The 24320-nt window shown below is 44.0% G+C and overlaps 1 protein-coding gene across 13 annotated transcripts in view; it reads left to right on the top strand.

The window, feature by feature from the left end:
* The window catches only part of sorbs2a (sorbin and SH3 domain containing 2a), a 50106-nt gene that overhangs the window by 13934 nt on the left and 11852 nt on the right, over positions 1–24320 (top strand). For 5 of the 13 annotated variants that reach the window (XM_053677321.1, XM_053677322.1, XM_047152371.2 and 2 more), the window contains 15 exons: positions 4761–4816; positions 5750–5776; positions 5938–6062; positions 6924–7493; positions 8463–8750; positions 9283–9403; positions 12082–12257; positions 12882–12948; positions 13081–13131; positions 13288–13486; positions 14237–14351; positions 16352–16435; positions 17806–17862; positions 19757–19803; positions 21592–21752. In XM_053677321.1, coding sequence (XP_053533296.1) covers positions 4807–4816; positions 5750–5776; positions 5938–6062; positions 6924–7493; positions 8463–8750; positions 9283–9403; positions 12082–12257; positions 12882–12948; positions 13081–13131; positions 13288–13486; positions 14237–14351; positions 16352–16435; positions 17806–17862; positions 19757–19803; positions 21592–21752 — 2098 coding nt within the window. In that variant the 5' untranslated portion in view covers positions 4761–4806. Of the gene's footprint in view, positions 1–2389; positions 2592–4760; positions 4817–5749; positions 5777–5937; positions 6063–6923; positions 7494–8462; positions 8751–9282; positions 9404–12081; positions 12258–12881; positions 12949–13080; positions 13132–13287; positions 13487–14236; positions 14352–16351; positions 16436–17805; positions 17863–19756; positions 19804–21591; positions 21753–24320 lie in introns of those variants that run through there. The other 8 variants (XM_053677323.1, XM_053677324.1, XM_053677329.1 and 5 more) reach the window with 8 other exon arrangements.

Raw genomic sequence — 24320 nt, 5'->3', positions numbered from 1 at the left:
ATGCTGAGGATTGAATTGGTATGTCTGGATCTGGATTTGTTTTGGAGCATTTATAAAAAAAAAAAAGCCTCTCCAAATTCCTGAGCTGATTTTACATGTGAGTTGTTTCCAGGGTCTGCTAGCTGTAGTAGAAGCAATTCCACAGCAAAAAGTTGAAAACATAGGTAATTATAATTTTGTTTTGATAAGATCCGATGTGGAAAAGTGTGGATAAAGATGAGATGGGGTAAAAGGGCAAGGGCAGATTAAGGTGTATGTGCAATGTGATGAAAATCCAAAAAGATATGCAAAAAGAAAAGGCTAGCTTTGAGGAGTAGACAGACAGAGGCCACACCTCACCTCCTTCACTGGACTGATGGACAGCGGCCACACCTCCTTCACTAGGATTGACAGACTGAAGCCACACCTCCTTCATTAGGATAGACAGAGGCCACACCTTCGTCACTAGAACTGACAGTCTAAGGCAACACCTCCTTCATTAGGATAGACAGAGGCCACTCCTCCTTCACTGGGACTAACAGACAGAGGCTACACCCCTTTCATTGGCCACGCGCTTGTGTGTGTGTGTGTGTGTTTGTGTGTGTTTGTTTGTGTTTTTGTGTTTATCTGGCTGGAATTGTTTTCTGATGACGCCATCTTGATTCTTGACAGACGCCTAAGAATAGAGGAGTATCTGGCAGTTCTGTCCTGCTGAGGCTTTTAATAACACACACATACACACACACACACAAACACACACACAGTGAGTCACACAGCTGTTAACAGTATAAGAACGGCTCTCTCACAGTGGCCCTGGCAGGCCGTGACCTTTGAATCTCTTACACAACACTGTCGTGTGTGTGTGTGTGTGTGTGTGTGTGTGTGTGTGTGTGTGTGTGTGTGTGTGTGTGTGGCTAGCTGGCTATTTAGCTTTTTTATGTAGCTATGTTATTAACTTTTTTTGCTAACCTAAAAACAACATGTCACGAAATAATAGCAAACTAGCAATATTTCAACAGCTTATTAGCCACGCAATTTAGGTTTGGCTGCTAGTATTTTCAATGACGCTAGCTAGCGTAATTAATGTCAAGTTTCAGAAGAAGGAAAAACATATGAGCCTTGTTTACGTTCACACACGATATGACTTGGCACATTTCCCTCCATAATACTGTAGCAATAAATCTCCTCATGCTAACTGCAGGCATTCAAATACAATCTGCTATTAGACGTAATTACATTTAAATGAGTGTGTATAGGGAGTTGATCTGAAAAACCAGTGTGTGTGTGTGTGTGTGTGTGTGTGTGTGTGTGTGTGAGAGAGAGAGAGTTTCCTATTTTGGCAGCTGCTGTGACGCCGTCGGTCTGTACCCTCGAAACACTATCCCATAATATAACCCTTATTGCCAAGGCGACCCACCCTGCCACACCCGCTGTGCTAAAATCGCAGATGTGACAAGTGATGTGTGTGTGTTTGTGTGTGTGTGTGTGTATTTGGGGAAGCTAAAGAAAAATCCTATTAGACACTCACTTGAAGTGATGATGTATTGCTACATTGGATGCATCGGTTATAATACAGATATAGTTTTAAGTTTTTTACGTAAACTTGAACGACCTACGTTTTAATTAAAGGGTCGATTTGGTCGTCCTGAGTCTTTTCGTAATAATTTACCAACATATCTGAGGTAAATGTTGATATTCCTGACAATTTGGTCTAGTTTCTGCTGCTTCTCTATGTTTATATGTCCTGTACAAAAGACTTTTGATGCAATTAATGCTAGCTAGGTTAATTAGTTCATGCTAGTTATAACGCAAATAACACTAGCTAGTTAAAGATTTAGTCTCAAGTATTAGCAAGATTATGCTTAGCATCTTTGTTTCCTAGTTGCCTAGCAACATTGTTTTCAAGACTTAATATGCAGTCCATTTAAAAGAAGGTTAATGACTGAACACTTTAGCAAGATAACGCATAGCTGTTATGTGTTATACAAACAAATCTAAAGGCAAAGCGAAGGTGGAAATGACACAAAATTGTCTAGAATATCCACATTTTCCTCAGATGTGTTGGTACATTAAAGAGAAAGGACTCCGTTAGACTACAATCGCATGTAGCATCGACCGCTAACTAAACTACCATGGATTCCCGCCATTTTAAGAAATATTGGGTCAGATCAAACCTATGGGAAAATGTACATGTAAATAATGGTTGAATGGAGTTTTTTTTTTTTTTTTTTTTTTTTATAAATGAAGTAAACGGTGTGTGAACATGATATTTGAGTTCTTTTTCAACAGCTAAAACTTACTTGTGTACTTTTTTTTGTTTGGGGTCAGACTTTTGGACCCGACTGTATTTTTATAGCAAATAGCAGCAGTGGAGTTAAATTTAAAACGGTAACAGGAGCAGTATGCGAGATTGTGTGTGTGTGTGTGTTTGTGTGTGTGTGTGTGTGTGTGTGTGTGGAATGAGAAAGCCCTCTAAAAGAGCATCATGGGCCAAAATCAGTACAGTGGGATCTGCAGAGGAATTTGACTCACAGACAGATTTAAAGAGCGGCGAAAAAATCGGTGAAATACACAGTAGGAAAGTTTGTAGTTAACACCGAAGATGCTGAATGGTAGGTGTTAAAGTTTTATTTTTTTTTATAATTTTGAGAAGGATATACTGTATGTGTGCGTGTGTGAGGAGAGACTTGACTGTTCCTCAGTAGAAGGCTAATTAGTGTTTCAGTGATGTGTTTGTGTGTGTGTGTGTGTGTGTATGACATGTACTTGCCGTACTGTACAAGATAGAAACGTGTGTGTTTGCATCTAAATACATATATGAAAGCCTTCAAGTAGAAAGAAGAAAGTTAACATAATGTTAACAGTGAACATATTGATTAGCCAGCTAGCGTATTATTTCTTAGAGGACTTTTCTTTTTAGCTAGCCAGCTAACTACCTGAAATTCATATTCATAAGTGAGAATAATATTTACTGCTAATGTTAGCCTGCATAGCTAACATGAGCTAATGTAAGGTTTCTGAGAGGGTAACATGACTGAACCTGACAGGATTTCTGAAAGGATTTTATGTTATAGTCATAAAACTTCATATTGTCCACGCTAATGCTAGCTAGATTAGTAAAAAAAATAAAATAAATAATAATAATAATAAATACATTTAGGAATATTGTAATATTTACTTTTTTAAACGTTTAGAAATATTCACATATAATTACATAATTTTTTTTTTTTTAAATATTCAAGAATGTTTAAGTAGTTTTTGCTGAAATGTTCAGAAATATAAAATTTACAGTTTTTTTTTTTTACGTTCAAGAATATTATAATATTCTTAGACCTTTCAGAAGAAAGTTTGAGATAATTTAATATGTTTTGAGAAATTAAAAAAAAAAAAAATGGTTACATAAAAAAAAAAAATTCAGATATTTCAATATTTTTTTTTCAAGCAGCTACATTTAGGTTTCCATTTTGTGCTCCATCCTTTTACTGAAACACAAAACCGTTCCTTTCAATCCACATTCAGTCAGAAATTCAACAATATTCAATAATTAACTAACCCATGAACCAAAGCCAACGGACTCAGGCTTTCCAGGTGGGGTCTAATGCAGCTCAATTATTTATCTGCTGTTGTCCAGCTTTCCAGTGAACTTGCACTTTAAAGAAAGGCAGGGTTTTCAGGATCGGTGGCTCAGTGAGTTTTATTAATACGTCTTAGGTTCAGTCTGAGTGTGTATGAGCGCATGAGTGTGTATGAGCGTATGAGTGTGTGATGAGGGTATGACGTTATTTAAGATACACATACCAGACACATGCTGTAGATTTATGACTGCAGACTGACCGGTGTCAACCACGGCCGTATACTCACCCCGACTCACGCTCATGTCATAATGACACCACTTTCTATTTCCAACCTGTCTGCCTGTCTCTCTGGGATTCCCGTCTCTGTTCCGCGTTAGTGTCCCATCCAAACACTTAAAGGCAAAGTCCGGTGGAATGCCACGTATTTCAGGTGACTTTATGAGAGTTTTAGTGTGTGGAGAACCGGTGTTTAGCCTTAGAGCTGGTGGTATTACGTCGATATCATATACAATAGCATCATGATACACTTTCCTAAGCATCCTTATTCCCGTCATGTGTCAGTGCTTTAATAACTGTTTTGTTACTTACTGTGAAAAGTACCTGAGTGGGACGTTAAAAACGATCTTCTTTCCTTTTTTTTCATGAAATAGGGAGAATATTAACATTTGCTTACTTAACATAGCGGTTTCTAAAATGGAATTGATAAATATGTGAAGTAAAAAATGAGCTGATTTAAAAAAAAAAAGAAGAAGAAGAAGGTTACAGGTTACAGTTGAGTTACACTTACTGACCTGAAGTTGATTATTTTCCTATAACATCACATCACATTTACCTGTGTGTTTTATTCCTTTTATACCACAGCAATTTGCCGATTTGCATTAGTTGTAGAACAACGTCGTACCTTGGTACTTTGAAAACCAAAAAAAAAAACGTAACGTCCTCTGTCCTGAAGCTTCAAAATGACGCCTTGACCTGTGACTGCAAGTGGAGACTCCTTCCATAAATGTTAAATAAACATCACCATAACAACGATTATATGTATTTCTCTGCTAAATAACAATACAATTTTAATCGGTTTAGTACCTGTGCAAGTTGTTACTATAGAAACGATACTGTACTGTATTAGAACCAATGCATTAATACAAACCTTTTTCAACCAAGTGTGTTTTTCTTGTGTGTCGCATCCATGTTTGGTGTGTGTTGCAGGAAAGTGAGTTCTTATTCCCAGAAGTGCTAAGAGGAAATCTCCATCATGAACGCAGGTACGCCTGTAACATACATGAATCCTAAATGCAGTCGATCAGAGACGTACGGCGTCTGAAATCAGCTACGAAGCTAACGTAGCTAACAATTAACGGAAGTCTATCTCGCCCCGAAACTTTTGTGTATATATTTTCCTCAAACCTATGTAAAGTTCTATGTAAAGTGCGTGAATTTGTTCTAGACAGCTTAGTTTAGTGATTTAGATTTTATTTTATTTATTTATTTTTTTGTTCTCTTCTCCGCTGAGTCAGCGTGCTCTTTCAGATCCACTAGCATTAACGCTGAGCGCGGCATGTTTCGGATGATTTGTGTTGTTTTGTCTGTTTGTTTTTTTTAAAAAGAGTTTAAAAGCTCTTTTAAGAGTCGCCATTCACCACACGTCCGAGCCGGGCACTTCATCCAAAATGAAAACAATTAAAAAGAAATAAAGACAAAGGAAAGAAACGAGAGCTTCTGGGAACAAGTACGGATTAGCCTGTTAGCGAAATGCTAGCTCGCGTTCTACAAACCAGCAGTATTAGCAACGTGTTTTCCCCCTTACGAGATTGAATTTTACAGATAGTTAAACTGTTAGCTGTGGTACTAGTGCTAGGTGGAAAGTACTTTGAGTGGTTGTACTTCATTACTCCATATTAGTATTATTTTGGTGTATTTCCTTCATTGAACTACTGAAACTGTACTACTTTTTTGACTTTCACGTCAGTACATTTATGTCTGGATTCTTCCATTTTTAATCGTGTAAGACTTTCACACATTATTTATACTATCACATAAGTAGGATTTCATACATTTTCAGTACTTCCACCCCTGAGTATTAGTACTCAAATAGTACTTAATGGTATATAATAGAAACGGAAACAAGTAACAGAGAATTGAAAGAAAGAAAATGCAGCTTTGTATTTGATGCTTTTTTGTCTGGTGTGTGTTTTCAGGTAGTGAAAGTCATTTGTCAGATTCTGGTAAGTGTGATCATATTTGTGTATTTGTACCTGTGTGTGTGTGTGTGTGTGTGTGTGTGTGTTCTATAGCTTGTCAAGTCATGGTATAGTAATATGACAGTAGATCCTGACAGAGAACCTGAATGAGGTAATTGTGTGTGTGTGTGTGTGTGTGTGTGTAGATGGTTGGCGGTCTCGCAGTGTGACAGACAGATTGAGGAATGGCGATACGAGCAGCTCCACTCTGACAGCTAAAGGTTACCGGAGCGTTCGTCCCAACCTGCAGGACAACAGCAGTCCCGTCCCGGTAAAAAAACCTAACCTGCTTTTAATGAGCAATTTAGCAAGAAAAAAAAAAGTGCCAAAAGGTAGGAAGTTGAACACTTTTGAAAACGTCACCATAGTCACGATTAGCGTAGGGAAACGAGCACACGCCTTGAGTGCTGAGATGACTTGCTGTGGAGGTCAACGTCCATCTCATGGGAATGTGGACGGAGTGTAATGAATTGCGATCTGTCTGTTCTCGGGTCTCAGAGCCACACGTCCGATCTAAGATCCCATGTGAAAGCAGGTCAGGTCTGAGTTGAAAAGACCGGATTTTTGGTGTTCAGTAGATTGGAGTGGAAAAGGTTTTCATGATGGATATAAGACTGGACAAAACATGTACATACATATGTGTATATACTGTATATAGTCCCATTACAATGATTTTATATAGACTAGCTTACCTTCTACACTATATGACTATATTATTATTATCGAATATGACAATTCTGCACTATATTTCTTCTTTGTATTATTGAATATCTGATTTTTATTCACACCAATTAATCTATCTATCTGTCTCGCACCCAGCATTCTTCAGCATTCTTTGATATGCCATTGTTTCAGTTCATAGAGTGCGTTTCCGTGGGGCGGCCATTAAAAAGGCAGCAAGGGTCGTTTTATATACTCTGTCAATTTAAACTTGTTTTTATTCGCAGGCCGCAGATTTAACGATCTTATCATTTATTCAGGAGGAACATTCTCGCGTCTGACTCACCATTCATTTTTTATTAAGATCATTTTCAATCGTGCTGCCAGTTTGCCATGCGCTCCAGTTCTAACGTTGTACTTCTTTTTGGGTTATTTTTTTTTGTCTGATTGGCTCCCCTTGTGTGTCAATCAGGTCCCGCTGCCGCCCCCTCGGAGAGAGAGCTATCACATGACCCCTAACCCTCCACCTTATAGCTCGCTTGTTCCCTCCGGTTCTTACGCCGTCAAATCCAGCTCCTCGTCCTCCTACTCGTATTCTGAGACTACTCGCGCTACCAGCACCGGCTCAGATATCTCCCCAGAGGCTAATGCTAATGCTAATGCTAATAACTTTATTAGCCAGCTCCTGGAGCGAAAGGTGTCCTCTCTCAAATTTGCTAACGAAGGATCCAACGCAGTCGCTGCTAATGCTAAAACCAGTGCAGGTGTAACCAACAGTACTAACATGAATCAATTATGGGCTAACACTAACATGGCAAAGGTCATGAACCCTGGTTCACCTGATAGTCCACCATCCCCACCACTACGTACACACTCCAAATCCCCTGCTACAACACACACAGCCTCTCTCTCCATTCGGATAGCCCCTAAAGGTTCGGAATACCATCCTGAATCTGGACTCCAGTCGGGATTCGGATCCGTAAGGCAGGATCCTGCTGGGCCAAGCCCCAAAGTGCCACCTAGACCAGCGGGCGATGTGGTGGTATTGCATTTATTTGGCTATAGATCACTTTTCACCTGATTAGTTTTTTCTAACCCACAGATTTTTTTCCAGTTACAGCTAACGTAAAAGTTCTTCACTCTGTCCCTCTGGGGAACCTTTAAAGGTTTTACATAGGTACCCTACAAAGGTACAAAGTGCCCCACACGCGAGTTGTCTTTAGAAACCGTTCCCCTTTAGAGAATTGTCCAAAAATCCTTGAGAAACCCCATTAGTGTATATACTTTCATTACATTAAATTCTACTGTTTGTACCACTGGCGCAACTCTTAAAGGTTCTATGCGGAACCCACCAACAATCATTTCTCTTTCAGACAGAGGTTACAAGTAGAACCTATTTAGATGTCTAAAACCATTGTGAACCCTGGAGAAATACTTTCTGGGAGTGGAAATCTGGTTATAGTTTCTTAGCAAAAGCTGACCTGGGTCAAATTCTGTTTATACCTATGATGGAACCTTTGAAGGTTCTATGTAGAGACCTACAACAGAGGGTTTCCTTTGAAGAGGTTAATATTAGAGCCCCTTTAGAGAGCTAGAACCATTAACCACACAAATAAATCTTGAGTATCATTTCTAAGTGTACATTTGTTCTTGATTCCTTACTAAAAACTCTCAAATCCTTTGTCAGATTTCTCAATTGGCCCATCTGGCCTGGATCCTTAAAGGCTCTGAGTAGAACTCTTGCTTTCCCTTTCAGAAAAGAAAGTAGAACCCTTTTCACCAATCTAATGAAATCTTGAGGAACCTTTTTTCCTTAGGGCATCTTTGTTCTTGAATCCTCAGGAAAATCTGTCAAATTCTTCTTTCCTCCCACAGCTGATTCCCCTATTCAGTCTGCTAACATGGTACAACCCATCTTTACCACACAGTATTTCACATCCTGCTTGCTAGCATGGTTGTGCTAATCTTTTCTTCATACCTCCTTTCGTCCTTCCTACCTACACCCCGTTAGCGTGACGTATCCCCACCAAGAGGTACCGCCGACTTCGTTTGTGGGTCATCCTACAGCTGTACAAGTCAGGACTCACCTGACTTCCTGTCCGGGCCGAACGCTTCGTCACCATCTCTTTCGGCCCTGAGCCACTATTCATCATCAACAGCCGTCCTCGAAGAACTGCAGATCTGCGCTGTGGACTCGGCCGAGGCCACGCCCACCCCCTCCCCCACACTCAGCCACGCCTCTGTTACCCATGATGATGTCCCTCCACCCACTGCTTCAGCAACGGCTGCTGATACTAACGTAACTATCACGCAGCCACGCCCCCTTCACTCAGATCTCTCATCTGTTTGCCCTGGCTTGTTTTGCCAATGTTGCAAAATCTCTGTTTGTTTGTCTCCCCCCTAGCCTTGTTAGCATGTGTACTAAATGTTGCCGTAAATGCAGGTGGTCTGTTGAACTTGTGGCGTCCGTATTTTCTGGAGTGATCTCGTGAGGTTCTTGTGTGCTTGTCTGAAATGTGTATTTGCTACCCTTTCTGAAATGACCTCAGGCTTGGACATTTGAATATCTAACCCCATACTCAAGCTACTCTCTAGCTAACAGTTGTTTGACTTGACCTGTCATTGTTCAAACGTTGAGGTGTTCTAACACTCTTTTTTGTGTGTTTCCTGTGTGTATCCCGGCCACACTCACAATTCATTCAAATTTGTCTGTGTAACATCATGTTACGTCGCTTCCTGGTGTGCTAACACTGTAGACCCAGACCACTTACCAAACAGTCATGATCATGATATATATCATTCAGTTTCTTATAGATTGGTTGTGTTTGCAGGGTCAAATGGCGGTAAATGGAAGCGCGCACTCACAGAGGCCATTCTCTCCTCCAGCACAACGTCCTCCTCCACCGGTCTTTAGTCCCGGACTCGAGCACTTCCAGCAGATGAGACACTCGGGTGAGTGTCTGATGTTCATCCACCTCCAACAGGATCAACGTTAAACAGCGGCCATTGTGTAGGACTTGTTCGTTGTGATGGAGCAAATTATTAGTAGTCCTGTTGGGATGTGATTTTGACGAGATGTAGTGGTTCGGTGAACAGCTAGTGTTAGCTAGTTAGTTAGGTTTTAGCTGTTTTTGGTCACTGTAAGTGACATTAAGAAACTAGCAAGGTTTCTCTGGGGCTCTGAAGTGGGCAACGGGATGGTGGGCGTTCACCATCCATGGCTGGGAGCCAAGGGAGCAAATTTGGCAATGGTCTCTGGGTGGGATGGATGTCATGCTCTCTCTCCCCTGTCAATCACAGTGACACTAGTTAACTGTGGGCTGTGTCTTTGAGCTCATTTATAGGCTTATGTTTTTGATTTCATGGGGTATTTTGATGAATTTGCCCCAGAACCAAATGAATCACTACCAAAGTTCCTTTTTGCGTCTTCTTCCATTTACATTCGAGTGAAGGCAAGTTTTATTTGAGTTTGTTTTGATCAACGTTTTTTCACATAATTAATTAAGTCTAATAAATTCTTTGGACCGCTTATAGGATGGTCTGGTTGTCCAGAGCCTCGAGTTTCTACTTTAATTCCTGGCTTTGTTTGGCTGCTATGAAGTGAAAGTTGAAAGTTGAAATTCAAATGATTGATCTTGTGTAGTTGGGGGCACGGTGGTGTAGTGGCTAGCTCGTTTGCCTCGCACCTCCAAGGTTGGGGGTTTGAATTCCACCTCGGCCCGGTGTGCACACCGTTTGCATGTTCTCCCCGTACTTTGGGGTACCTTCCTCCGGGTACTCCGGTTTCCTCCCCCAATCCAAAGACATGCGTTGTAGTATGATTAGCATTTCCAAATTATCTGTAGTGTGTGAATGTGTGCGATTGTGCCCTGTGATGAGTCTGTACCCCATCCAGGGTGTCCACATCCTAGTCCCCCGAGTTCCCTGGGATAGGCTCCCTTCGACCCTGTGTAGGATCGGCTGTGTGGAAAATGCATGGATGGATGCATGTTCTTGTAGTCACAATATAACATACAGCATATGAATAATTGGTGACGTTGCCATGGCTAGGTCTTCCTAGCCAGAATTTTTCCCATTCAGTGTAAAGTGGGCAGGGCTAAAGATTCGATCTGACCAACCAAAGGCTTATATCACTTGTCCCACCCACACAGTTATATAGTTATAGCACTATGCTTTTCCTTTGGAAAGTTCTCTTCACGTCTAATTTTTGTGACCTACTACAATGAAATCTTAAATAATGAACAAGGAGTTAGATGTCATTTTCACCGATTCACTTGTCAAGTGTCACTTCTGGAACAGTTAGCATGCCATATGCTCTTGACTTATCATCTCCTATGTGATGAGCGTTTTAGAAGCCATTGCTAATCATTTCAGCTCATATCTTATTGATTGAGCTCTGGAATCGCGGCGTCCATCTAATGGCTGTGTGATGTACATGGCTCATTAGCAGCGGCGCCGTTGGCAGCTAACTCTGTCCAGCTCTCGCATTTGCAGCCATTAAACCAGACTGGAGCAATCAATATCCGAGTAGAATGGAGACGGACCGCGAGCCACCATTTGGGCGCAGGTGAAAGTTTTTCTGCCGGGATGTCAGAGTGCTTCAAATGTTGACGGTGCAGATTTTAGCTGAGAAGCTAACAGTTTGTTTATGCCGTCTCCTGTAGTTTATGCTTTAGTCAGGATTTCTGCTCGTTCGGATTAGGTGCGACTGGAATCAGTGTCACTTCTGAATTCAGTCTCTCTTTGTCCGGTTTATATCCTTTCTGTCTTCTTGTCCTGTCATCGTTCTCTGTTTTTATCTGTCTGTCTGTCTGTTTCTCATCGCCTTTACTTTTCTGTCTGTCAGCGTATTTCAGTCTCTCCTACTCTGTCTGCCTGTCTGTCTATCTATCTGTCTGTTTCTGTTTATTTGACTGTGTCTGATTGTCGGTCTGTCTATCTGTCTGACTCCGTGGATATGTCCGACTGTCTGTCTGTCTTTATCTACTTATTTATCTGTCTGTCAGTTTGTTTGTTCCTCTATCTCTCGATGTATTTCTCTGTCTCAGTCTACCTTTCTGCCATAATCTGTCTCTCTATCTGTCTGTCTGTTTATCTGTCTATCCCTCTGTCTATCTGTCAGTGTACCTGTCTAGCTGTCAGTCTACCTTTCTGTCTGTCTATTGGTCTGTGTATGTTTGTCTACCTGTCTGTCAGTTTGTTTATCCTGCTGTCTGTCTGTCTGCCTGTTGATGTATCTGTCTGTCTCAGTCTACCTGTCTGTCTGTCCATCTGTTTATCTGTCTGACTGTCTGTGTATATGTCTGACTGCCTTTCTGTCATAATCTATCTATCTATCTATCTATCTATCTATCTATCTATCTATCTGTCTGTCTGTCTGTCTGTTTATCTGTTTATCTGTGTATCCCTCTGTCTGTCTATCTCTCAGTGTACCTGCCTATCTGCTGGACTGTTTATATATTTGTTTCTCCACCTGTCTATCTATTAGACTGTCTGTGTATATGTCTTGTCTGTCTGTCTGTCTATCTATCTATCTATCTATCTATCTATCTATCTATCATGCTTTATTCCTAATAGTCTCTAGCCCTGTATATTTTCTGTCTAACACTTCCTGTCTGTCTGTCTGCTAGAAGGTTCAGAGTCAGTACAGAGGGAGTCGGTGTCAGTGGGTGAGACGTCGTTCAGCAGCGTGACTCCTGTGGCTCGTTTCTCAGAGGAGGAAAAGAAAGTTTCAGTGATCAAAGCACCTCATTACGAGGGCATCGGGCCTGTGGACCAGTCGGGCCTCCCCCTCGCTATTCGCACGGTGAGTGCTACTGAACCAGGGTGGGCCCAAAGGATGGGCATTGGGGGTGGGACCAAAGGGTGGGCATCGGGGCAGGCCCAGGGCAGTTATAATGGTGACAGGCAGGGGTGTAGGTGTCAGGGTGGGTGTCAGGATTAGACATTAGGGTGGGAATCAGGGTGGGCGTCGGGCATCAGGGTGTTACGTCTGGGTGGGCATCAGGGTGGGCATTGAACCCTGATGTCCCTGAAATCCGGAAATGGTATTTACAGCTCTTTAAAAGATTAGCATGTAAGCTTGTTAATGGAAGGCCGTCTGGAGTTGTGTACGGTGTGTGTGTGTGTGTGTGAGAGAGAGAGAGAGAGAGAGAGAGAGAGGGAGAGTGCTCTAGGATTGAAAGCACCATATTGACTTGCTGACATCATCATAAATTCTCATCATATTACTGTTTACTACAGCAAAGCTTCCTTATTCACACACACACACACACACACACACACACACACACACACACACACACTGGGATATATTCATGATATGTTCGTGCAGATTAGATATTCCTTGGTTAGGAATAGAAATATTATGAACTGTGTGTGTGTGTGTGTGTGTGTGTGTGTGTGTGTGTGTGTGTGTGTGTCTCCACAGACTGTAGACAGGCCTAAGGACTGGTACAAGACCATGTTTAAGCAAATCCATATGGTTCATAAAGCAGGTGAGTTCTTTATGACTGATTACCGTTGATTAATTTCCTCACACACGCTCAAGCTTGATTTTTGATTTTTATTTATTTATTTTTTTAATTTGATATATTTTTAATGAAGATTTTATTTGACGCTCTTCACAGATGATGACTATGCAGACACATACGGTGCTACCTACGCTGTTGTGAATAACGGTACGTGCTGGTTAACTCGCCTCTCTTTCGAATTATTTAATTAATAGAATGCATCTCAGTACGTTTCAGTCCAGTTCCTATGCGCTTGATGTAAAAGTGCGCTTTTTATTTATTTGTTTATTTGTTTCTGTTCGACTGCTGATCTTCGTCCCTCAGAGAACTTCGACCCCGTCCACGCCCACCCGCCACCTCGGACACACACGTACCGGCCTCTGTCCCAAAACCCCAACGAGCCCGGCAGAGCTCCGCCCCCGCGAGATTCCAGCCCTGTCCCGCCTCCGCCCCCGCCCATGCCTTCGCTCCTGCAGCTGCGCTCGCAAGACCTCGACCGCGAGAAAGAGCATCCGCACGATCCGTAAGACTTTCTCACTGGTGCTGCGAGTTGGAGAGTCCCTCGCTTCCTCTGCCATTATTTCACAATCTCACTCTGTCTAATGAGATCGAGAGAGAGAGAGAGAGAGAGAGAGAGAGAGAATATCTCTCTCACTTTCACTCACTCTCCTATTAAGTCTCAATGCCTTTCTTTCTCATTACTTTCAATATCTCTCCCATTATTTCTTAATGTCTCTCTCTCATTATTTTCAGTCTCTCTCCACTCTCATTACTTCTCAATGTCTCTCTCTCTCTCTTTCTCTTGCTTGCATTATTTCTTATCCTCTCTCTCCCATTATTTCCTCAGTGTCTCTCTCCCTCCCTCTCTCTCTCCTTCCCTCTGTCTCTCGCTCTCACTTGCATTATTTCTTATCTTCTCTCCTTCCCCTTCTCTCTCTCTCTCTCTTGCTCTCTTTCTTGCTTTATTTCTTATCCTCTCTCCCTCCCTCTCTCTCTGTCTCTCGCTCTCACTTGCATTATTTCTTCTTCTCTCTCTCTCCCATTATTTCTCATGGTCTCTCTCTCATTATTTTTTAGTCTTTCTTGCTCTAACATTATTTCTTATTCTGTCTCTTTTATTATTCCTCCATTTCTCTCTCTCTCTCTTGCTCTCTCTCGTTATTTCTCAACGTCCCCTCCTCTCTCATTAGTTCTTGTTGTCTCTCTCTCATTAGTTTTCTCTCCTGTTATTGATCAATGTCTCTCTCTCTCTGTCTCTCTCTCCCTCTATAAGAAATGAATGGAGTCCCCCAGATCGTAAAGTGGACACACGGCGGTATCGCGCCGAGCCACGTAGTATCTTCGAGTACGAACCGGGCAAATCCTCCATCCTGGAGCACGAGAGACCGGTGAGCTCGAGTCACTGTGTTTACATTTCTGCCATTTCTTTATCTCCTGCTAAACCCATCTCGAGCAGCTGCAACCTTTATACGTCGTTTATCATGTGTGTGTTGTTCTGTGTGTCAGAAATATCAGATGCGGTATCGGATATTGGAACACATTTGGAAACTATTTCTTAATCGGGGTTACAACTAGCTAGCTTGAATGAGCTTATTGAATGAGCTAGCTGGCGTTTTAACAAGGCACTGTCGTTTGAGTACGTTAGCTACGTGTAAAAAAAAATCTAGCAAGCTGTAACGTACGGTAATACAATAAAATAAAAAAAGATAGCTGTGTAGTTAGCTAGCCTGGTGATTAGTTAGCTACGATCTGGCTAGCTTTCAGGTGTTACATCAGCAGGATATCGATGCATTAGCTAAGAAGAAATAGCTGAATAGCTAGCTAGCTCGGTAGTTAGTAATGAAGCTGCGTGATGATAATTGTGTTTCGGTGTGAAACAGTTAAAGAACCTGTGTGTGAGTGTGTGTTTAAAAAGTGACTAGCGCAGCGTTTCTCCTCTCAGCGCTTCAGCTCAGCAGTTTTGTAATGGGCTGGAGACAGTGAGGTGAGCCAGACGCTCGTAAAAACTACATTTCCCACAGGGCTTTGAGCTCCGAGCAGCTCTGCGCTGAATCACCGCACCATATCGCCCACATTTAGTCTCCACATTTCGTAGTGTTACAGCGTGGAACTGAAATGGACTTGCTTGGGATTCTGCAGTATATAATGTAAATGGAACTGTATCACCCCTGGGGTTAAGACTTGGTTGATCCACCCTTGGCTGCAGTTCCAGCTCTTCTGGGATGTGTCTCTATCATCTTCGGATGTCTGGTTCCTCGTGTTTTTCTCGTATTTGGCTACATCCATCTTGCACTTTCACAACACGATGCACAACACAACCACCATGCTCCACCGTTCTCAGGGTGATGAGCAGTGTTGGGTTTTTCCGCCAAACGTTAGTCCTTTGGTCCAAAGGTCAAAACGTCCCGAGAACCATTTCCACACGTTTCCTGAGTCACCGTCATGCCTTTTGGGAAACTCGTACAGTATGTCCCTTCACCGTTCCATAAAGCACGGATCTGTGGCGAGTCCAGGCTGTTCGCTGTCTAGTGAACACCTTCTCTCAGATCCTTCAGAGTTGTCCTTGTCCTCATCATGGTTGCTTGTCTCGACTAATCCTGGTCCATCTTTGCCTGGTCACTGTCTTTTGGTGGACAGCTTCTTCTAGACAGAGTCCCGTTTGTACCATCCTAATTTTTCGGTTTTTTTTTTAACTTCGTAGATGTTCGACGTTGGTGCCTTCCAATAGCGACTGGCTACACCAGAACTAATTTAGGGGTTTCACAGAGACAGGGTTGAATACTTTCGCAAACTATTATCAATTTTTTTTTGGTCCCCTATGTAACTGGGGATTAGTTCATTTAAGTTCCATGTTGTAACATTACAAGATGTGGAAATACAAACTGTGGAGAGAGAGAGCAAGAGAGAGAGAGAGAGAGAGAGAGAGAGAGAGAGAGAGAGAGAGATACTTTGCTGCCCTCTACTGGAGCGAAGGCTGATGTGCAGTTTCAGTAAAAAGTTACTTCCTGTGTAAATTCCATCTACTTTTTCCATCGCTGAACACAAATCATACAACACAATCAAATTCTCAAGCAACACTTAACCATTCGTTTATATTAAACTTTCATACGAGGCTAAAATGACTTTAAATGAACTGCACATTGAGGAATAGTAGATATTAAACAAGTTATTCATTTTAACGTCTAAGATCATTGATAACATAAAGCGGTTCACGCTAGTGGAGTCTTTCTGTCAGCCGTGTGTGTGTGTGTGTGTGTGTGTGTGTGTGTGTGTAAACCTCTGATCTGTTGTCCTTTCCCATTGTTTACCCATCATGCTCTGTGAATCGGTGCAGTCCTCTTTAATGCTTTCCATCTCTCTGTCTCCTTCTCATCGCTCCGTGCTGCAGAGTTTCGATTTAGAAGCAGATGAGATAGATTTAGAGAACGAGCCGTGGTTTAAGTTCTTTTCAGAGCTGGAGTTTGGCCGGCCGGTAAGTGGAACGAGGAGGGAGCTCGTGTGCGTGTGTGTGTGTGAGAGCTGCACTTCAGCGTGTGATTTAGCAGATATAGGTGTGTGTGTGGGTGTGTGTGTATGAGGTTGGCATGTGCCGATATTCAACATACAGTGATCGTCTAGTCTGAATGCTTAATTAGTAATAATTCCGTCCACCACGTTTTGGGTCATTTCCGATGGTGAACAGAATTATGGGATTGGACGCACGCAGGAACGTTATTGACAGCTGTCCTTCCTGAGCGTTTCCCGATTTGGAAACGGAGTGTCATGTATCCGCACATGTTTCGGCACATGCCCGATGTGTTGTGTGGTCTTAAGGCTCGACCTTGAGTCTAGAGGTTTGCTCAGGATTGTTCCCCCCCCCCCCCCCCCCCCCCAAAAGTAGATTTGGCGGTACGCTTAGGAACGTTGTCATGTTGGAAGGTGAAACATCTCAAGTTTCTTGACAGGAACAGGCTTTCTTCAGGTATCTGTCTCCATCCATCTTTCCCCTCACCCCTGAGCGGTTTCTCACTTCCTGCTGATACATAACATGATGCGACCACCACCATGCTTCACCGTAGGAACGGTGTTCTCAGGGTGATGAGCAGTGCTGGAGCTCCAGCAAACGTAGCGCATGGTACCAAGGTCAAAGTCTTGAAGCACACCTCTAGCTCAGTCGCGAACACTGCAGAAGAATCAGATTCACTTTAACCACGTTGCCAGTCGAAGCAAAATTCACGGCGTCGCCGAAGTTCGGTTCGGATATTTCATACAAAAATCGCAAATACGACAAAGAACGTTTTCTCCACAGTGGTCTCGGGAGTGGGCGGGGTTTCTGTATTCCGCTCCGTTACGAATCTTTGGTAGTGTTTGCTGCTTTAAGACCACACAACGGCTTGAGCTTTGTTTGTTTCTCACCTGTTTACTTGTTTACTGTTTGTGACTAATCAAGTAAACAAGCAGGAAGTTGCTGATGAATGGCGCAGATAATCCAAACTTTCAACCTCCGAGCTGGTCTTGGGTGTATGGTACGGACCAGAACACACGTGTGGACTCACTCTCACAATAACTTCCACACACACACACACACATGCACGCACACACACACACAGTGTAGTTGCTGGCCAGCTTTGCTACTTTAAAGCGTGTGATGGCACGAGACTGATATTAGCATCGCCTACTGTGTTTGCGTGTGTGTGTGTGTGTGTGTGTGTGTGTGTGTGTGTGTTTCAGTGTTTTGATGCTATGCTCTAATTTTGTCGCTTTCTCCACATGTCTTTCTTTCCCATGGTGCACCTGCTTCTCCACCTCATCTCCACTCCTCCTCCGCTCCTCTCCTCCGCTCCGCTCCGCTCGGCCGTCTAGCCTCCTAAAAAGAGGCTGGATTACACGCCTGACTGCTCCACCCACTCCCGCGCCCAGGTAATACCACCCGCTCCCTCCTTCCCTCCTTTCATCCATCCATCCATCCATCCTCTCTCTCCAACTTTCTCTTTTCTCCAACCCATCCTGATTCCAGTCTTTTCCTCTGTCCATCCATCCTGTCCTTTAATTCATCCATCTTCTCCCTATCCACCTTCTGTCCTCTTCTTCTTATTTCTTCTCTTCCCTTCCTTTCATCTATCCATCGCCTTCCTAACCTTCATTTCTTTTCATCGAACGATCAATTTATACTTTGGTTGTGCCATCCTTCCATCTGCTCTCCAGCCGCCTGCCCTTTCATCCTTCTCTTCTCTTCTCGTCTCTTCTCTTCTCTTCTCCATCCATCCTGGCCTTTTTTCATTTTTTCCATCCAACCACCAATCCATCCATCTATCCATCGTCCATTGATTTTGTTGCCCAGTATTTTGTTCCGCTCATCTACTCATCCATCCATCAATCAAATCAGCAATCAGTCCGTCCATCCATCCACGTCCATCCATCATCCATCCATTTTCTGCCCAATATTTCCTTCCAGTCATCCACGTATCCTTCTATCCCTCCATCCCTCCATCCATTCACCAATCCTTCCATCACTCAGTCTATCCATCCATACATCCATCTGTCCCCTCCTTTAATCCCTTCTTCCTCCCCATATCCGCCTTCTCTTCTTCTTTTCAACCCTCCACTTTTCCATCCATCCATCCATCTATCCATCCATTCATCTATCTTCTCTCCATCCACCTTCTGTTCTATACTGTTCCCTTCTTCCTTCTTATTTCTTCTCATCTGTCTTGTATCCCTTCATTAAGGCCATGCTTCCATTTCCATACTCTGTGACTTTCTTTTCTCTTCTCACCAAACGTCCTCCCTCCTATCCATCCATCCATCCATCCATCCAACCTCATCTCTTCTCTCCTTGCCAACAATCTTCTCCTCTCCTCCTCCTGCCTTGCTTTGTCATCACACAAATCCACATTAGCATGTTATTACAGATACGGTGAAAACACCTGACCGACTATAATCATATCCCACCATCAAAATACACGAAAGCCATGTGTTTAAAATAATAAACAACAACGATATTGTACTGCGGTCTCGTTTTAATTAACGGAAGGTGGCCGAAATGAACAATTTCCACACGTACAGCTGTTTGGTGGCAGAAATAACCGTATTAATAGATCGCAGTTATATTTACATTTTATCCAAAGCGTAATCCAGATTCTAGGGGTCTTGTTCAAATGCTTAACAATGGCTCTCTGGAAGTCCTGGATGTTTTTCTGGACATTTCATTTACTAGTAATAAATTTTATCCCGTGAAATTATTCGAATGCATATGCAAATTTGTGCATCTTTTATGTGTTTATTTACTCATCCAAATGATCAGCCAGTGGAACTCCTTGACCAGCTCAGCGCATCTCACCCATGCGTTTCTATCGACCAGCTCTTTCATTCGCACGGATCACAGTGTATTGTGGGTAGACCGGAGCGTCCTGGATCAATCGTATGCTGACCGGTGAAAATCAATCAAGGAGGAGGAGCGTACTCACGCTCGAGCGCCACGTGGAACTTTTGTGAACAGACGCACGTGCGCGCCGGATTTCTTCAAAAGAAGCACCCCGAATTGTGTATGGTTACCATGGATCTCTTGAGACTTTCTCTCTGCCTTTCTTAAAGCAGGTCAAAGGTCATCATCACAGCATTGTAAGCAGGGGTGGGGGTGGGGGGGGCTGGGGTGGTGGTGGAACTATTGTGAGATACAGCCGTCTGTAAGGAGAGGGGGAAGGTTTTGAGCGTCGCACGGTGCTGAAAAGCAACGTCAGGGCTTCTTTGTTTCCGTGCATCTCACTCCTGTTTCCTTTTGTGTGTCCTTTTTATTTATTTATTTATTTTTTAGACCTCTCTCTATCTCTCATCCTCCGAGCGGCCTGAGAGTGCCTCCAGGTGAGTACTCTTCCTCTCTTTGTCCCTTTTTATATCTTTTTTTTCCTGCTTTCTTAGTTATAAAAACATCTTGTGTATCCATTAAACTACTAGCCATCAAGTTTTCATTATATTCCTATGTTTGTGTGTGTGTGTGTGTGTGTGTTGGTGTTTGTGCATTCATTTGCAGTGTGCATAAGTGCATAAGGAATTTATAACACGAGTAAGCTTGCTTGTGTGTGTGTGTGTGTGTCACTGTGTTGTGTCCATGACCCCCTGCTGCTGTTCTCTATTCATCTCAGCTCAGCTCATTAGGATTCAACAATCCTTCAATCTCTATAGAGTTGATCTATGAACTATATTGGCTGCTATTATTGCGGACGTACCGCTTGTCATGGTGCTTTTGTATGCCTCTAGAATGGTGTGTAAATATATATTTTTTTTACGGCGCAGGATACACCTCAGAGCTCAAAGACTTGCACTTGATTGTTTTTTTTCTGTAGTACTTTTGAAGCTGGACAAAAACTGAGCTGCATCCCCCAATAACCACGCCGTATACCAGGCGGACTGTAAAATCGGATCGATGGTTGTTAACCCGACTATAAGATTGCCTTTCGTGTTAGTGGGGGACCTACAAAATCACCGGCCCCGAGTCCCAGTTGAAACTTGAGCATAAAATAGGCACTACAATGTCTAGCTGAACTGCGTAACCCAGGGACGGATTACTGCACCAACCGCATCTACTGGGTACATGCCCGGGGCTCCTGGCCACTAGGGGGCCTTTGACTTGCATAGACTTAAATAGAATTGGCCATTACGCTAAGCAACATGCAACACTTATCACCGAATCGGAAATCATTTGAGAATTTTATCCATGCCTGCGTCTGAACTTGTAACCCGTGAACAGACAGTTGGGTCCTAACTGGAGCTTGTTACGCAGGTTTAAAAAAAAAAGAGCTTGTTAAAGAGCTGGACTTTGGTGATTTGGTGGATGAGCGAGGAGAAAATTAAGACTGCCTTCTGCGTATCACAGAGGCTACACGAATAGAATAGAAGCCTTTCGCATATCCCAGCTTGTTAGGAAGCTGGGGTCAGAGCACATGATAGAGTGCCCCTGGAGCAGGTAGGGTTAAGGGACTTGCTCAAGGGACCAACGGTGGCAGCTTGATGGTGCTGATGCTTGAACCTCTGACCTTCTGATCAGTAACCCATATACTAATGATAATGAGTCTTTATTGGTCATATGTACGTTACAGCAGAGTGAAACTCTTTTTTCTTCGCATACCCCAGCATGTTAGGAGGTTGGGGTCAGAGCGCAGGGTCGGACATGATAGAGCGCCCCCTGGAGCCAAGAGGGTTAAGGGCCTTGCTCAAGGGCCCAACAGTGGCAGCTTGGCAGTGCTGGGGATTAGAGTACCCGACCTTCCGATCAGTAACCCAGAGCCGTAACCTACTGCCCCATATATACTCATAATGGACATGCAGTGTAGTAATGTATGCATCTTATTTTGTATGTGGGGCAGTCAAGGGGGTTCCCTGTGTAGGTTCAGCCCAGGGGCCCAGAATTTACTAACCCATCCATGGCATAACCGGTCAATGGAAGTGTGGGCAAAAAATTGACAGGTACTCAAGATGCTGGGGAGGGGTAGCCAAGCAACGAATGAGACGGACGTGTGACATTTGTTTTGCCCAGGAAGCTTATTTTAGTACTAATACAATGTGTTGGTGGATGTTGTCCTGTTTTCAACAAGATGGTAGTGGAAGCCATCAACAATTTTGGTGATGTTCTGGTATTTGTGGTGCCACCAGTGACTACAGGAAGAGACGGAAGTCGGAGCCGTTTGTCACTCAGCAGAGCACAGGAAATGAGCAGAATGCTGGTCCAGTCTCGAAACTCGAGCCCTATAAATCCAGCAGTCTGAAGAAACCTACCGTACGTTCCTCGCCTTCCTCTCCAGCAAAAGCAAAAGGTACACACACACACACACACACACACACACACACACACACACACACACACACACGATCATCGAGTGCCCAAGGTGACTACCACTACCGACATTTCTGGGAAAAGATTTCACACACATGACCCACTCTTGTGGTATTGGCAACGTCGATTCTTTCTGATAGATCGGAGTTAGAAAGTCGTAGCGCGCATGTCGATATTCCAACATTTTCACCGTCATTGTGCCTTTACGTTGTCTGTATAACAGACTCGAGCTATGTGCTGTCTTGCTAAACTGTTCATTTATTTTCTATTTGCTCTCATGACTTTAGCCTCTTCCAATGTCACGAAATAGGTTTGAGATATATATGTAAATAAATTGATGTTTGTCACCTTCCCTTCTATTACTTTCAAGAAATGATTGTATTCTGACGTTTTCTTGGTCATTTGCACCACACTTTCTTGCATTTCTGTGTACGATCTCGCTGCCTCTTCATCTCAAATGTTCTTAGAACCACACTAACTCTCTCTTTCTTCCTGTTGAACCTATTAACTTCCGCTCCTGTCTCCTCTCTTTCGGCATGCTGCATTTGCTGCCTCTGCAGCTGGAGGCACTTGTGAGTCTCTCTCTCCATCAGTGAGCTCCCCAGGTATGGACCACGTGTCCTCCCACCTTTCCTCTGACACCCTCTCCCTCTCCACATCCACCCTGCGCAGCTCCAAGCAATCTATCAGCTTCAAGAATGGTTGGCAGGTGTGCCAGAAGGACAGTGCTGAAACTTGGAGCAGCGTGGAGGACGAGGAAGCAGGCGCTTCCTCGCCTCGCCTCAAGTCTCGCAGCTGTGATGATTTACTCTCGGACGGTAACGTCGGAATGAACGGCAATCGCTCGGAAAGCGTCGGATCGCTGCTTGGTGAAGGCGGAGCACACCAACAGCAGACACAAGCGAAGAGTCTTAATTCGTCCCCTAGAGCACGTCGGCATCATCGGCGCAAAATGGCCCACGATACACCAGGATTCCTGCAGCTTTACAAGACGATGCACCACATCGACCGGGCACAGCTTCTGCCCTCGGAAGTGATCTATTCTGTCCGTGCCCGCATCCTGGAACTCGAGCGACAACAGCAGCAGCAGCGGAAGAGCCTCCATTCATGGGCGTCATGTGGGCATGAAGTACCACAGCGCATGGTGCCCAATCGGATCTCGGCGTATGAGCAGCTGATCCAAAAGTCCAAGTCTATGCCGGACCTCGGCGAAGATAACACTCCGTCAGGCACCACCACACCAGGGTCTTCTCGAGCCAGCAGTTGCCCCAAGCGCCGCTTCTCTGTGGAGTCGCTCCTGGAGGAGGAAGACCTTCCAGAAAGGGCGAGAAGTCCCCCAGAAGGCCAACCACGGCCAGGTCCAGAAGATCGCAGCCTTGTTCCGGTGGTCAGGCAGAACCAGCACCAGCAGCAGGACTACTCGGACAGCGAGCAGGATGCTTGCGCGTCTGAATTGAGTGACTTTGTTCAGATAGAAGGATCTTCCTTTTGCAGCGAGAGCGACTTGGACCACTGCTCACTAGCGTCGTCTGAGAGCTTCTGTGGTTCTGGACACCATCACCACCACCTTCATCACCACCATCACCACGGACGCCGTCACCACAGCAGCCACCACCACCATCACCACCAGAGTCTGGGCCAGAGTCAAGGTTACCACCACCGCCACCTCATCAGCTCATGTAAGGGGCGTTGCCCGGCTTCCTACACTCGCTTCACCACTATGCTTAAGCATGAAAGAGCACAGCAAGAGAGCCGCGCCACCATCACGCCTCCGCTGCTTCAGCAGTCACCCAGCGAATCAGGCCTTTCCAAGCTGGCCTTCCTGGTCAGTCCGGTGCCTTTCCGCAAGAAGCGGGGTTCCCCACCAACCCAGCGGCGCCATAGTCGCTCCGGCCACCACAAGTCAAAGGCAGCAATGTATGAGGCTTTAGACGCTGCGCTACAGGACATTTATGACCACTTAAGGGCTGAGAAAGGTCTGGGAGCTGCTCGGTTGCCAGATGATAGCATTTTGCGTCGGCTACTGCAGGAGTTGCTCCCAGAAGTTCCCGAAAGGAGCTCGTCACTGCGGGGTCGGCGGGGGACTTACTCCCCTTCCTCCTCCCACCACTACCAGCCTTACCACAGTGCCTCCTTCCAGCAGCCGCAGCCGCACCACGCAGATGCCTCCAACAACAACCAGCACACTAATGCTAGCTCAAACGCACACTACTATTCAGGTGCAGCTGCACTAACATTTCCTCGCTCGCTAAGAACCCTTATCGTCACAGTTGCACGGTCCCATTGTCATTCCCACAAACTCGCTGTGCTGGTGTGTTTGAAACACTGCCTCTTTTCTGCTGGTTTCTAAAGTAGACACAGTTAGCATAGTTCTACTGTTGCTAATCTATTTCCTCAGGGTTTATTGGTTTATAATATAAATATAAAATAGGTTCCGATTACGAATTGTGGTCTGTAAGCTTGTTTTGTGGAAAAGAGGCAAAAAAAGAAAGAAAGAAGCATGATCCATTTTTGTTATGTTTGTTAAATGCATGTACATATCGTACGT

Source organism: Ictalurus punctatus, chromosome 29 (assembly GCF_001660625.3).
Source record: "Ictalurus punctatus breed USDA103 chromosome 29, Coco_2.0, whole genome shotgun sequence".
NCBI classification, from domain to species: domain Eukaryota; kingdom Metazoa; phylum Chordata; class Actinopteri; order Siluriformes; family Ictaluridae; genus Ictalurus; species Ictalurus punctatus.
The sequence above is the reverse complement of the archived record's forward strand: the minus strand, read 5'-3'. Positions and strand labels throughout refer to the sequence as shown.